At 41.4% G+C, this 16396-nt stretch overlaps 1 protein-coding gene across 1 annotated transcript; it reads right to left on the bottom strand.

Annotated features, from left to right (window-relative positions):
- Nucleotides 1-14481: 14481 nt before the first annotated feature.
- Smim36 (small integral membrane protein 36) lies at nt 14482-14763 on the bottom strand. The gene has a single exon (XM_048365745.1). It carries the CDS (start codon nt 14761-14763, stop codon nt 14482-14484), a length of 282 nt encoding a protein of 93 aa, XP_048221702.1.
- Between the last annotated feature and the right edge of the window lie 1633 nt (nt 14764-16396).

Here is a 16396-nt window from a genome sequence, read left to right as displayed (position 1 = left end):
GGGTACAGAGGAAGTGGCAAAACTGAGATGGTCTTTGTTAGTATTCCATCCAACACCCAGCTCAGGATAACGTTCAGAAATTAGTCATTCAACTTTTTCTTATTTGTTTTTTTCCTCTCCCATCTTTGGATCCTCACAGTAAAGATTGGCTTTTACCACTCAGTATGTTTTTCCTTGTGCTGTTATTTACTATTGTTGTTGTTGTTGTTATTACAATTTTGTTATTAGCATTTTCAGCAGCATTATGAAAGAGATTACATAATTATTAATTTTATTTTTCAGCTTGACTAGGCAACAGTATCTGGAAATTTAGCCACATGCCAAGCTAGATGTCACTGGGAAGATATTTCTTAAGTAAGACTACTGTTTGAAAATGTAGACTTCAAGTAATGTAGATAACCTTGCATAATGTGGATGGGCTGTAGCCAATCAAATGAAGGCCTTAGGGGAAAAAAGACTCAAGTTCCCCATGAAGACAGAATTCCATCTCTAGACTATCTTTAGATTCAAACTACAACATCAACTTTTCTTGGGTTTTATTCTGCTTGCCTGCCTGCAGACTTCAAACAGGCTAACCTTCACAATGATGTGAGCCAAATTCTAAAATTAACCTCTCTCCCTCTCCCTTCCTCCCCACTCTGTCTCTGTCTCTGTCTCTGTCTCTGTCTCTCTCTCCACGTTCTGTTTCTCTGGGGGAACACTTACTAATATAGACAACTCCTAATGCATGAGGATAATTTGTTACATAAATATATCTAGCATGTAAGAACTCACTAAATCATAGTGATATTAAACTCACTATCAAAACCACAAACAAAAAATGCAACACCAAGAAACCATACCCCAGATACCAATAATCTGAACATCATTAGAAGTAAATAAGACTTCTATTCTCTATGTTAAAAACTGACCATTAAAAGGAAAGAGTTAAGGCTGGGTACTGTGGATCATATGTAATCCCAGTTGCTTCTGAAACAGAGATAGGGAGGCTCATACATTGTGGTTACTCAGTGCAAAAACTTAGCAAGACGTCATCTCAACTAATAAAGCTGGATGTGATGGGATGTGCCTATATGCCAGCTATGAGGGATACCTAAATAGGAGAATAGTCCAAGCTGGCCAAGAAAATAATGTGAGATCATATTCACAAAAGAACTAAAGCTAAAAGGGCCAGGAGCATGGCTCAAGTAGTAGCGCATCTGCCTAGCAAATGCAAAGTCCTAAGTTCAAACCCTAGTACTGCCAAGAAAATAAAAAGGAAAGAATCAAGCATTTATTCTGATTTTGACATAAATTACACTGCAGGGCAACCAAGCCACAGCTGATGAGGAAGAGCTGGTAGAACCCAGATTTTGTTGGGATGTTGATGTCCCCAGTAAAAATCTGCATTTTCTCTCTTTCCTGTATATAGATGTAGAAATTTATTTAAGTTCTGGCCAATGCCATATAAGTAGACATTATGGGTGGGATAGGCCTATCAGTTAAGTCAACTGGCACATGCCTGTTTGCCTTCCTGTCTTAAGTCTTTCATGGCCTGGACTTCAGACTTAAGGCTTTGAGTGACAGTGGCCATGTTGTAAGGAGAAGGCAACCTCAAGGATGGAGAAAAGTGATGAAACAGAAGTAAAGCTTCCTGAGATACTGGCATCCTGGAGTCTCTGTATTTGGCTGAGCCACTTTCCCACATCAGGCTATAGATGGGGAGAGAAATCACATTTCCTGTCTTGTTTCAGCCACTGTCCTCTAGTTCTTTATAGAGTTCGTGCAGGTTTACCAGTTGTCTTTAACAAGTGAACAGCATTCCAATGCATATATTCATCCACTATATTGTTTTGTGTGTGTCTCTCATTTCTCAACCAGGATGTAAGTTTTGTAATTCTATAGTACACCCAATTCTATGTCATGTAGTAAAGTTCTGATCTCAAAGCACATAAACATTAAACCGAAAAAGTTGTTTCCTACAGAGGGTAAATTTCTCTGAAAAGCTAGGTTATAACAAATGAAACTGCCAGTCTGAGCAAATTGTAAATCTATTCAATTAATGCTGTAAATTAGTTAATATAATTAGCAACTTACTGCAATTGAATTGGAGAACCTAGAATGCTTATGGACATTCATTTTGGTATCATGTGAGGTTAACCAAATAGTTACATCATCAACAATCATGTTAAATAGAAGCTCTGGAAGTACTCCCAGGAGCCTCGACTCTGTCACTGACAGACAAAACCAGGGAAGATCTAAAGCAGGAAATCCTTTTCTCTTTTTCTTCATTGTTGCTTTGATGACTTGGACCAGTGGGCTGTGAGATCACTTCTAACTTCAATATCTGATGAATTTATAAACTTATAAACCAGAGAAAAATCGGGGCTGGGGATATAGCCTAGTGGCAAGAGTGCCTGCCTCGGATACATGAGGCCCTAGGTTCGATTCCCCAGCACCACATATACAGAAAACGGCCAGAAGCGGCGCTGTGGCTCAAGTGGCAGAGTGCTAGCCTTGAGCGGGAAGAAGCCAGGGACAGTGCTCAGGCCCTGAAGTCCAAGGCCCAGGATTGGCCAAAAAAAAAAAAAAAAAAAAAAAAAAACCAGAGAAAAATCCCACTTCATGAATATTGTAGGAAAAGGGCATGACAAACCATGTTCCATAAAGAATTCTTGCTCTTCGTTTGTATACTTGACATTTTTGCAAGATGGAAAAATTCATGAGAACATATGAGAGAGAGAGAGAGAGAGAGAGAGAGAGGAAGAGAGAAAGAGAGGAAGAGGAAGAAGAAGAAAGAGAGGAAGAGGAAGAGGAAGAAAGAGAGAAAAAAAAGAGGGGAGAAAGAGCCCAAACCACCATATGTTCTCCCAGAAATGGTGTTGAAGCAAATCAGTCTACCCCAGTCATTGCCTCCTGCATCAAGCACCTTGCAAACAGATTTCAACCATGATTTGGAATGTTGTGTTATGAAGAGAGGGTTGTATATAATTTTAGTGATTTCTTACAGAAAGTAAAAAAAAAAAGGATGTCATTTCATACACATACTGTAATTACAAAGATGTGAAATACATATGGAGAATAACAGAAAATGCTACAAAGTAGTGTAGTACAAACTGGGTAATAGGACTATGGGTGATTTATTTTTTCCTCTCTCTATACTTTGCTGCATTTTTCTTTAAGTTTCCAAATATATAGGCAGTCTTTTATAAAAAGAAAGTATTTCCACATATTAATTAAAATGAGCAAACACATTACACGTGACTGGACATAACCTTGAATAGTTTGCCTCTCTCTTTTTATTTTCCATATATTTCAAGATTACCTTAACAAATGTGTCCTATTTTTAGAAGGGGCAACATCTCTACTGAGGTAGCTATTTATTTGAAATTAAAGCTCCCCCTTTTCCTTTGTCATAGAACTCAAATTTTTTGTATGTATGTACACTTGCACTAATGATTGAACTCAAGGCCTTGCACTCTCACTTGGCTTTTTCTTTTTATTTGCACAAACTGCTGTTTTTCTACCACTTTATCCATAACCACAGTTCTAGATATTTTCTGGTTAAAAGGCAGTAAGAGTCTCACAGGCTTTTCTGCTGGAGCTGGCTTTAAACCTCACTTCTTACTTCATACCTCTCCATTACCTGGGATTATAGATGTGAGCTACCGGCACCTGGTAGAACCCAGATTTTTTTGGGATGTTGATGTCCCCAGTAAAAATCTGCATTTTCTCTCTTTCCTGTATATAGATGTAGAAATGCCATATAAGTAGACATTATGGGTGGGATAGGCCTATCAGTTAACTCAACTGGCACGTCTGTTTGCCTTCCTGTCTTACGTCTTTCATGGCCTGGACTTCAGACTTAAAGCTTTGAGTGACAGTGGCCATGTTGTAAGGAGAAGGCAACCTCAAGGATGGAGAAAAGTAATGAAACAGAAGTAAAGCTTCCTGTGATACTGGCATCCTGGAGTCTCTGTATTTGGCTGAGCCACTTTTCCACATCAGGCTATAGATGGAGAAAGAAATCAAATTTCCTGTCTTGTTTCAGCCACTGTCCTCTAGTTCTTTATTAGACATAGCCCAACGCAATTTCTAGCTGATATACCAACTGCCTCAAAACAACAGCAACCGAAACAATGCCAACTTGAATTCCTAATCACTGCAATCTATTTTAAAAATGGCTTTAGGGAGAATGCAATTGGAATTCACTTAGGATGGAAATAAAAGTCAGTGTTCTACTAAAAATTAAGGATTGTCTCCAACGCTCCAATAAATTTAATATGTTTGCTACTGACGATGTTCCATGCATGGCGGTGAGTTTATTATTTTTACATTTGGGGACAATAAGTTTGTTATAATACACCCCAGCGACTAGGAAATCAATGCCCCACCATATGCCTGAACGGAGACCATTTGTCATGGTTTATATTCCTCCCAAAGAGTGCAGAACGGAACCTTGACTTGAAGAAGCACCAACCTGGGGATAGTTACTTGAAATGTCAGATGGAAAACAAATTAGCAAATGGGATACGTGCAAACATCCTGTGAAAGGAGACTCAGGCCTCCCTTGCTAGCAGCCATCAGCAGTTGGCAAGACAAATCCTCCTGTCGCTAGTGGCTTCACTCATGAAAAGAGGAAAAGTCAGAAAGAGGAAAAGATTCAGGATCATGATTACCAGAGTAGGAAAGACCTTGGAAGGTTGCTAATGAACTCTGGAGTTCTGGTGATGCTGTGAACAAGAGGAGTCTAAAGCCTCTCAGGAACATAGGTTCTGGGTTAGTATTAAAACTCAGAGCAGTAGCTTCAGGTTGTGGCTCCAAGGTTTCTGGTTTATCAAAGACATGGGAAGGTCAAATGTAAGCCCTGCCCTGTTTCTCTTTGGACCCACATGGTACTTTTACAAGGCTCCATTTTCCTAGTTATTTGTGCTTGGGGACATTGAAACATCCCAGCTGCCTTCTTCTGTGTTTCCCAACCCTACAGGATAGTAATTCTTGTTGTATTAGAATGTGAAAGATCACCTTTGTTTTTCCATGGAGATCTAAACTCAACAGAGAAGTCCTGATGTGTTCAGCCCTTTTATTAGTTGGTTGCTCTGGGGAGCTGAATCAGATGATCCATAAGACACTGAGTCCTTTGCTCCAAGTACTTAGGGTTAAGCCAGGAACAAACACACAGAAGTAGGACTGACAAATTAACAGATGAACATACCCTTGCATGGAAAAAACTCTTCATGGAATTTTACAAAACATCATGTGCAATACAAAGATTTAGTTTCAGCTTGAAAATTGCTTTAAAACTCTTGTTTTATGAGGCAAGCACTTTATGAGGCAAGCACTTTACCACTAGGCCATATTCCCAGACCCAAAACTTTTGTTTTAATTTTATTTCCCAGATCAAGTTTGAAGTCAGAGATCTCATCTCCACTCATCTGGGGAAAAACCTGTGCTTTGATGAAGGAGATCGAAAGTAGAGTATTCCCTTCACACAAAGACAAAATCAAAAGTGGTATGATGGAGAATGTATGTCAAAGTCATCTACACAAGAAGCTTAATATAATGTGTATATAATTGACAATAATATGCATACATGCTTTCATGATCTTTTTATTTTGCCAGTTGTGGGGTCTGAGCACTTACTGTCCCTTACTTCTTTTTGCTTAAGGCTAGCACTGTACCCACTGAGCCATAGCACCACTTCTGGCTTTTCTGTACATGTGGTGATGAGGAATCAAACCTAGGGCTTCATGCATGCTAGGCAAGCACTCTACCACTAGGTCACATTCCCAGCCCTGTCTAATCTTATGGAAATGTATACTTAAGTATCTGTGCTTGAGGATCTGTCATCGAATTTTTTTTGATAGAAATGCATGTTCAAAGGTGTTAGTTTAGAGTGTGTTTTAGAGTACTACTTTCCCCCAAATCCCCCAAATGTGCAAAATTGGGGAACTATTGTTACCTATCAAACAATATGTATAAAGTGGTTAGTGAATTTTCTTTCTTCCTGCTACTTGGTTAGCTTCATGAGGACAAAGCTTATTTCTGTTGTGGGTGCTAGTATCTCCCTGTTTGGCCCAGAGTCAGTGCAAATAAGTGCAGAAGAGTATCTGTCAGATTGGTCAGTGGTGTCTGGGTACATGCAATGCCTTCAATGGGAACCGTACCTCCCTCCACCTCTGTATTTTCACAAGTGACAGACTCGAAGTAGGTAGAACCGAGAATGACAGGATGATGGAAATACTTTCACTTTGTGCAAACAAACAGATCAATCATCCACCAACTTAGATAATTTAGTACAGTAGTAAATAAACCCCAACACAACTTATAACTGGTGGTGATTCACCAGTGAGCTATGACACTATGGTTTTAATTTTTATAACAGTAGTTTATCATACTTCATAAACTAATCAGGTTGGATTCTTTCATGAGACATGTTTATACAAATCACTGCATAAACAGACCTTTGTAAAATCAGGTGGAGAATGAGAGGAATGGGGACAGTAGTTCAAAAGCACTAAAGATTTAGGCTACATATAGGGGACACTTCAATGATACTTGTCGCACTCCATCTTGTCATCTAAGAAATTAACTATTTCCTTCTCTGCAGTTTTCTGGTTTTCCTTCTGAACATAGTTGTAGTAACTATGGTATATGTTTTCCTTCCATCTGCTATCACAGTATTGCCTTTCCAAACTCTGTTGTTGGCAAATAGCTTTGTACTGATACAACGACTGTTGGGGTCGATTCTGATCAGGGCTCTAGATTCCAAATTCCACAGCCACATTTTTTCCGTGCTGCTCTAGGGCAATTATGAGCTGCCTTGGAGCAATGCTTAGCTACCTTGGGTCAATTGTAAGCTATCCGGGGGCAATGGTGAGCTACCTTCGAGTAATAAATTTTTCTCTCCTCTTGGGCCCTGTTGATTCCAAACTAAGCCTTCATATTTTAAGTGTCTCCCCAGCTATCTATCATATATTTATCAACTTTTAGATATTATAGTTTGGTTACCAGTTGGTGGTGTGCTAGACAGAGAGCCAGAGAATCCCAGTGGATGGCTGGAGTTTAATTATATAACAGATGAATACAGAGAAGCCTTGAGCACAAACAAACAAAAAATGTGTACAGACGACTTCCTGCTACCTAGGGTGGTTGTGAAATAGCCAAGAATTTTCCTAGATGATGTCACAAAGCTCTTATTGGGAACTGACAGCCCAAGAAGGTTAAAGTCTAAAGGAATAACTGCTACAACACACTTAGGTGATCAACAGAAGTCCATGTCTTATTTCCATATCTCTGTCAGCTCAGAGGTAGATCATTTGCCTAGCCTGCTTTATAGTTTAATCCCTCCAACAATACGTACATGCAGGCACACACATGTAGTTATATGTACACATGTGTGCAATCAGCAACTAGCATTCTTCTTACTTATCATGTCATAAGAAGCTTTCCTTAACACTTTAGAGGAATATGGGATTCCATCTGCTCCTATTTCTCAGAAAGTTTTGTTCTCATCATGCCATCTAGAACCCCTCAAAAGCAGGGGCAGGGAGTGATGAGTTAGAAAATGTAGGCACTCTGTATCCATCTCGATCAATCCTGAAACTCTGCATAGATTTTAGGCAGCTGTGGAGTCTGAGCACAAAGTCCAAAGTGAGTCAGAGTCCCTGGATTCTACTAGTCCCATCCTGCCAATGAAAGGGGTTAGGCCCATTGGTGAGAAACTCCCCTGTCTCACCAATAAAGATAATGGTTTCTCCTTGAAAAATTTTAGTTGATGAAATGAGTTACTGAAGTAAGGAGATTGGGTCTAAGTAGCCATCCTGCTGTCTTGCTGGGCGGAGGGGGCTTTCCACCCAGACCTGAAAATCCTAGAGGTGAGAGAGGCCATTCATTGAATTGCAGGTGTTCTGCTGTTGACCCTTAGGAGGGCTTTGCATAGAGAATGCTCTGATTCTGTACTCACCTCTGAGTAGTCTCTAAGTATACATTCCCCTATATGGAAAGAATGAGATGTATTTTCCCTGTATGGAAAGTTTAAGCTGGTACCTGGGCAGTATACTTCACAGATATGGTCTGCCTTTGTTAAGGCTTGAGTGCTCCACCAAAATGTGGTTTTTGTCTTTAAAAGCTTTGGTCAAGCCCTGTACTGGGCTGCAGGTCTTTGACACAAGAGTCCACCTGCAGATGACAGCTCTCCAATAAAGACTCCCAATTCCACCTCTTAAAACATGGCTTCTCTGTTTCTCACCAATTTGGAAATCTTACAACAGAACCCAACACTCCCGTGGTGACTTTTCTACTGGGTTAGTTATGAGATTGTTGCTCCAATAAAGTAGTTTTTCCCTTGGAATTCATTGTATCTCTGCTTTGTGATTGGTACCTTATCCTGAGACACGACCAACTCAGCTTTGGGTCATTTCCAATGGAATCACGTAAGTAAATAAATGACCCTGACAAGTCTCCACATATTCCACCTGACTTCACACTTTCTGCCTAATATTTAAAGAGGCCCTAGTTGTAAGGGGGTCCTCCATTTCCCCTTCATCCAGGACTTGGTTGCCCTTCCTAGGCTTTCCTACCAAATCAAGCTCTGTTGGTCTGTTGAGTTTGCTCTTTCTGCTCTTTTTCTTTAGAAGGTATCATGAGACTATTCCCTCTGAAGGCTCTAGAGAAAGTTCTGTTCCATATCTTTCTCCTACCTTCTAGTTCTTTGTGGTTGCATAACTCCAGGCTTCATGTGGTAGTCTGCTAGTATACAAGTCTATATCAAAGTCTCCCCATCTCCTCTTTATAAACTTTGAGACAGTCTTACAATGTAGCCTAGCTTGGCCTTGAACTTACAATCCTCCTTTCTCAGCCACCCCCACCCCAATACTGTGATTACAGATGTGCCTCACATGCCCAACTAAAATTTTCTCTCTTGTAAGCCTATATCAGTCATGCTGACAAAGGGCCCACCTCACTCCAGCTTGACCTGATCTTAATTATGTCAGTCTCTTCTGAGCAAGGATTATATTCTGAAGTACTGTGTTTAAGTACTTGGGCATCTAAATTAGGGAGTAGAGCAAAACTCAGTCAAGGACAGGAGCTGTCAGTCTTTCCAAATTTCTACTTCATGTGGCACCTTGATAACCTCATGCCTCTCTTCCACAACACTCCTCCAAATGAACCTGAACTGGCCATCGTCTTCAAGTGAGTGCTGAGCTTTTGAATTATTTTCACCCTAATCTGTTGACGTAATAACAGTGCCTGTTTCATTTGGTTGGAATCTTGGTATATGCCAGATACTTTATTTATGTCATTCTAAACCACATTTCATTTCATCAGTGTTGTTTCTGTGTTTTAGTTGAAGGAAAGTGTGTAGGAAGTTAAGTGATGGATAACAGCAGGCAGAGATAAGCACGACTTGAACTAGGCTTGTCTTGTGAAAGGTCACTCTTAGAGTCTTCCATTCCACCCTGGTGTCTTCTAGAGTATCAGGGAAGAATGCTCTAGACAAATCACAGTAAGTCCTTTTTCTCCTGGTTAGAAGTCAGTCATATCATTCAGAGGAGAAAGTCTGAAAGTCCATCATGTCATTATATTGTCATGTATCGAACAGCATCCTAGCTAATACAATTCTAGAATGGGAATGATAAGTAAAGTTAAAAAAAATAAGGGTGACCATTGTCTCTTAAAAACCATGGAATTATTGATGTGGTGGGCATCACCTTTAGAATCGAGTCGAAAGCCTGCCTCTGACCTTTCCACCTCTTCTCTGAGCACCCATGTCCTTGTCTTTAAACTAGTTTTGGGGACTGGAGGCACAGCTCAAGTGTTAGAACGGTTGCCTAGCAAACGTGAGGTCCTGAGTTCAAACTCCACTACCACCAATAAAACAACAGATACCCTCATTATTTGTTACTGTTTCTTTCTTGTAAAAGAGTATAAGGATTCATTTATATCATGAATAAAAAAAATCTCTGGCATGTAGCAAGATTCTGACAAAACTTTTCCCACCCACCCCATCCCCTTTTCTTGTCTTGGAAGCATCTTGTGTGTCTGTCCCATAAGGATTATCCAAATTTGACCAAAAGATGGCATTTGCTTTAATGCAAATTTTACATGATGGGAGAGAAATTAAAAGAAGGTGAACTAAGGGAGCCCTCATTCCACAAGGAAACAAAACTAAGGCAGTATTGGAAGGTCACGAGGACTTCTTATTACTAGCTAGCAATCCATTCCACCAGGTTTTAATGGCTAATTTATAAAACATTAGAGACCTGAAGCTGTGCAACTAATAATTCTATTAGGAAATAATGCTTTAATTAAAAGTGAGAAATAATTTGAGAAGGTTTAGAATACAAGCAGGAAAAGAGATAATGCCGTAGAAAGAACAAGGGAAGGTGTGGGGGAGAAAGGGGAAAGGATGGCAGGAATTTAGTCCCAATTCACAGCCAGGTATTTCTGAGAACTTCCTTTCTTCCTAGGCTTATTTCCTTACTAGTCGTGAAAGTGTGTGTGTGTGTGTGTGTGTGTGTGTGTGTGTGTGTATAGCCCTGCCCCATGTAGTCATCATTGCCATGCATCACTGAGGAGCATAAAAGGGGATCACGCCCCATGTTGAGGGGACTGGAACCACCACCCCCAGCCTACAGGCAGCTGGGGGATATAAGAGGGCGGGATTTCCGGGAAAAGGAGAGGAGGCAAGGCATGCCAGGAGGTGCCTGGTGGAGCTGAGGATTGCCCGGGTTCCCCTCAGGCCTGAGGGGAGCCTGGGCCTGCAAACAGGAGAGTCAGAGCCTGGAGCCTGTGGACAAAGGAGGCCCGAACTCCGGGCCTGCAGAGAATGGAGGCCGGAGCGGCCTAGCTTTGGGCCGCAAGAGACTTCAGAGCTGAGGCCTGCTGAGAGCTAGAGGCCCGAGGAGAGTGGACAGAGGAGCAGAGACAAGCTGAGAAGAGCCTGAGGCCTGAAGAGGGGCCCGGAGCCTGAGGCCTGTGGGAAAGTCCGAAGCCTGGTGCCTGTTGGAGCCAGAGCGGACACAGCGGAGCAGAGGCCCAAGGAGAGCGGAGGCCCACAGAGAGCCATGTGGAAAGTGGAGTCCCTCTGAGAGGGGAGAGGTCTATGAAGAACAGAGGCCTGTGGAGAACAGGAGGCCTGCAGAGAAGCCCGTGGAAAGGAAGAAAGGAAAGAAACTCACCCCCTGGAGGCTGCAACTGCTCCTAGGTCTGGGGTAGCCGGGGCAAGGCAGTTGCACACTGACTAATAAAACTCATTTGTCACCTTTAACAGTGCTTGGTGGATTTTCTCGCTCCCCAGAATACAACAGTTATTGTGGCTTAGATGTGGCCCCCAAAAGTTCATGGGTTAGAAACAATCCCCAAATTTACATGTAATGTTAATTGTACATGGGGACTTTGGATGGTAATGAGGATTAGATACATTTATGAGGGTTGGGCATCTATTATGGATTAGTAGACATAGAAGAAGAAGAAAGAAGAAGATGATGAAGAAGAACAAGAAGAAAAAGAAGAGGGGGAGGAGTGAGGAGATGGAGGTGGAAGAGAAGGAGCAGGAGGGAGGCAAGATCTTGCCCTGTCTTAACATGTGGTACTTTCTGCCTTTTATGAGGTAGCAAGAAGACCCTCATCAGCTACTTACACCATATTCTTGGATTCCCCAGCCTTCAGATCCCTGAGTTGAGTGAACCTCTATTCTTTAAAGTCACCCAGATTGTGAGTTTAGTGGACTGAAGCACTGGTAAAATTCTTTAAGATACACCTCGCAAGATTCAGAGTGCATTCTGTATGGAAAACATGATTTCAAATGCTGAGAAGCTGGTGCTGACTTAGAGAATGTGAATTTAAACTAGCCATGGAATGAATCAGACTGGGACCAGTCAAACATTGTTGATTCCAACACTCACTTTAGGCTGAGTTTACTTTTCTTCTTTTCTTCTGTATTTATTTCTTTTTTAAAAAAAAAAATACTGTTCTAGTGGCAAGAGTGCCTGCCTCATATACATGAGGCCCTGGGTTTGATTCCCCAGCACCACATATACAGAAAATGGCCAGAAGTGGCACTGTGGCTCAAGTGGCAGAGTGCTAGCCTTGAGCAAAAAGAAGCCAGGGACAGTGCTCAGGCCCTGAGTCCAAGCCCCAGGACTGGCAAAAAAAAAAAAAAAAAAAAAAAAAAAAAAATATATATATATATATATATATATATACTGTTGTGGCTATTAATACTATCACATTTATTATTTGGACTTTTATTCTTTCTCTTATAATCCATTTTTTATCTCTGTGGATTTTTTTGCCTCGTTATGTAGGTGCTTGATACATAAGGAAAGAGTAGTGAATTAATAATGTGAATGAAGGAGTCCTAATCTCTAAGGACACAGTACTAAGGCAGTATTTGAAGGACTATAACTGGCTCAAATATATAGTTGAAGCATATTGAGAGTATTTAAAAAAAACTGAATGAGCATGGTGCTAGTGGCTCATGACTCTAATCCTAGCTATTCAACAGGTTCAGATCTAGCATATCAAAATTCAAAGACAGTCCAGGCATAAAAGCCACTGAGATTCTATCATGAACTCAAGTAAGTAAGGTTCTGAGTTCAAAATCCTAATTTCGCCACAAAAATGGAATGAACAGTTACTTCATATTCTTAACTTTAACATTACATAAGTTGAACATTTTATTATTATTCATTACTGTGATCCACTGATCTTTCCTTTCTACTGATACATCTTGTTTCTACTGATAACTATATTCCCCAAGACAGGGGAAATAGGAAGATGAAATTCAAGCTAAAAACAAAATGAGGGGAGGGGGAGGTGTTCCTAGAAGGAAGCTGGATGTAAATTTATTACATGTATCAATTGCTTTATAGTTTCATTATAAAAGTAGCAATGGCTATTTGACTATAAAATATATCATATTGTAGGGTTTTTCAATATAATTTTCAGTCATCTATTTGTGAGATACAGTATTTTCTGGTAAAATATGAGCAAAACTAAAAAAGAAATGTCAAAAATCTAGAATTGTCTCCCTGTGTATTACATCCTACTTAACACTTCAAAGACCAAATGGTGGTCATTGCTGAAGCTGTCAGGACAACTCGGGCAGTCTGTTGCTTCAGGTCTCTGGAAAGGAATCTACACTGTTCTCACATTTTTGTCATAGTTTTGGACTCCACAGCACTTTCATAATTAATGGTCTCTCTATTTTAAATAATTCTTCCCACCAAAAGGACTACTTCTGCAGCTCCCAGCTTCCAATATACTTTTCCTAGGGGGTGGCCCTGAGGCTTGAACTCAGGACTTTGTACTTGCTGAATAAGTGCTCTACTGCCAAACCACACCTCCAGCCTTTTGCTTGGATTTTTTTAAAGAGAAGGTCTCACTTCCTGCCCAGTCCTACACACTGACTCCAATCTCCCTGTTTTTCATTTCGAACCACACTTGGGATGACAAATGTTTGCCACTCTGCCTAGCTTGTCACACCGAAGGACCAAGTCTTGAGGACTTTTCAGCCCAGGTTGGCCTGAAACCACAATCTTCCTCACATCAGTCTCCTGTGCATCTAGGATGACCAAGCACATTGACACCGCTCCTCAGCTATTGCTTGAGAAGGAGTCTCAAAAGGATGGCTGGGCTGACCTTGAATCATAACCTTCTCCATTTCAGCCTCCAAAGTAGCTAGGATCGCAGATGTAAGCCATCAGTGCTCAACTTCCAACACACTTTCCTCTTCCTGGGAAATAGCTAGTTATCTTTCTACACAAGTCATCTCCTCTTCAGTGCCTGAGCCTACGCTGAATCTGGCCATTCAACTTCCCGCAAATGTTTCTTGAGCACTTTCTACATAGGAGGCACTTCTGCCTCCATGGGCTCATGCACCCTGTGCAGACTTCTGGAAGAGCATTTGTGAGGCTCTTTTGTCACTGAGCTAATAAGAGGAAGAGGCAGATTTGAACTCAGGCTCCAAGGTTTGGAGCTTTAATTGTATGCTCTGCAATGACTGTCTTCCTTATGCGGACTCCCAGTGAGGAATGTGAAGAGTTGGTACAGACACAAACAATAATAATACTAAGTCTGGATGTGTTCACTATGATTGTCTTGAAAGGAAAGCATTTGAAGAGTATAGATTCCAGTCCATGCATTCTTTAACACGCACACACACACACACGTATGCATGCATATATCCACTTCACCTCTGTTCATCTCAAAAGCCAACCTTTCCTCTCAAGAATGTATCAGCACCCAATCCCACTATGCAATAGCTCTGCCGACATTTTCCACTTGGAAACTGTGATTGAAGTCACATTGGGTACCTTACCTTAAATGGTTGCTTTGTCCCAAAAGATGATGGCTAGAAAGCAGAAGGCAAGGACAAAACTCCAGCTTCCTTAGCCACACAGGACCTGTGTTCCCTCCCAAACTGGAGTCACAATAGGGAACAGTGTGTTCTTTGTGAAAATCTGATGGTCTGTCCTCCAGTTCCTTCTTCCAGCCTCACACCACTGTGCTTTTCTTCCCTAACACAGAAGGATCCTTAAAGGGGAGGCCAGGTCCCCTTGCCCAAGGGGAGCCAGAAGTGCTTTGCTGCATCACCACTAAACGGATGGAAGGCTGGGCATCCATAGTCGTTTCCGGAGCATCCTGCATGCTTGGGTCCTTGCCTCGGCAGTCATAGAGCACGCAGGAGATGAGGAACACCAGGAGCAAAATGACATAGCTAGCCACCAGGATGATCAGGTTCAAGGTGACAGGGTCAATCTCCAAGTAGAACTCCATCACCTCTCGGGCAGTGCTGAAGTGAGTCTAGAGAAAGACATTTGAGGTCAGTCTGGGCATTACAGGGAGCAAACTGTGGCTCATCACAATAGCTATGTTGTGGAAATAAAAATACAATAATCCCCACTGCTCCAGGAAACCTCGGGGATTAGAGCTGCCCGGTTTAATAACTTAAGCTCTTGCTGTTAATACCACAGCTACCGAAACACTCAAGTTGTCTCTCATCAGTTTAGCCACACAGTGAGGATAAAAGAGAAAAAGGGAGAGTGAGAAGTGAGAAAGATGGGGGAGGAGGAAAGGAGAGAAGAGGAGGAGGCAATGGAGAAGGAGGAAGAAAAGGGGACACACACACAGTGAAAGAGAGAGAGAGAGAGAGAAAGAGCGAGAGAGAGAGAGAGAAAAAGAGAGATTGTATGGCTGTATTAGTGAATCCTGATGGATAAATAATGACCACATGGGCAAAAGTGCTATATAATAAACATACTAAAACAACACTTCAAACCCTGGATTATTCCAGACAAATTAGGAAATATTGTTATTCTTCACATAAGGGAAGTTTAGTGCCAAGTGTAAAAAGTTTAATGCCACCTGTAAAAAGCATAAAATGATTTGGGATGTCTGCTCCTTGAGCTTTGGGAGAGGGCATGTTTCTTTTGCATGAAGAATAACCAGTGTCTTATTATTTTCACCCTCTCTTCGTTACTTCTTCACTTACCAATTCAATTATACCATCTAGCAGCTCTAGTGTTTTGAACTCCATGATAAATAATGCAACTGTGGCAAAGATAAAGCAGAGAAGCATTAATCTAGCAGAGCACACAGACATTAAACACATTCTTCCATAAAGTGGCAACATTTGACCTATTAACTGAAAGGCAAATAGAATTTATTTAGGTGAGGACAGACAAGGAAGACTCTCTTCTCTTTCCCCTTCACCTTCTTTTGCAGTACTGGGGTGTGTGTGTGTGTGTGTGTGTGTGTGTGTGTGTGTGTGTGTGTGTGTGTGTTGGGGATGGGGGAGGGGAGAAGGACAGATGTCAAACCCAGGTCTGATGTATCTAGGCAAGTTCTTTATGACTGAGTTATCTCTCCAGGCTGGGAAAATGCTTCTAGCCACAGAGAATAGTGAAAATGGAAGATGTGAACAGAAGGAAGTCTGAAAAACTGGGGAAATTGAAATAAGGGCATCACAGGGGCATGAGGATTATAAGATGGAAGAGGTAGGAGAGTAGGGGTGGGGTGGGGAGGATGTCACAGGGACTGGTAGACCTTACTAAGGGCCTCAAACTTGGTCTGAGAGCCAAGGGATGGCATTCAGTAATGTTGTGCAAGAGAAGGGCAAGGTCATATTTGCATTTTAATAAATCACAACGCTGAGTGGATGTAGGAAGACATGCACCTTGAATGAGAGGCTGGGTGCAGATATGAATATAGATTGTTGTCTATAAGTCTTTTTCTTGTCTCACTTTTGACTCTTTTCTTCCTTGAGGCAGATCTATAGGAAAATGTTACTAATAACCAGGAAGTTGCTTGCTGAGTATGGAATCTCAGGAAGTGCAGCTCACTGCTGTAAAATGCAGAGGAGATTGACACCTGTCAGTCCCAGGCTGTGCACCAGACTGAATCAAGACTT

Source organism: Perognathus longimembris, chromosome 17 (genome assembly GCF_023159225.1).
Source record: "Perognathus longimembris pacificus isolate PPM17 chromosome 17, ASM2315922v1, whole genome shotgun sequence".
In the NCBI taxonomy this organism is placed as follows: Eukaryota; Metazoa; Chordata; class Mammalia; order Rodentia; family Heteromyidae; genus Perognathus; species Perognathus longimembris.
This window is presented reverse-complemented; position numbering and strand designations above follow the sequence as displayed.

Excerpts from the sequence above, each read along its gene's own strand:
- Smim36 (XM_048365745.1), bottom strand. The coding sequence starts at position 14,763 with ATGGAGTTCTACTTGGAGATTGACCCTGTCACCTTGAACCTGATCATC.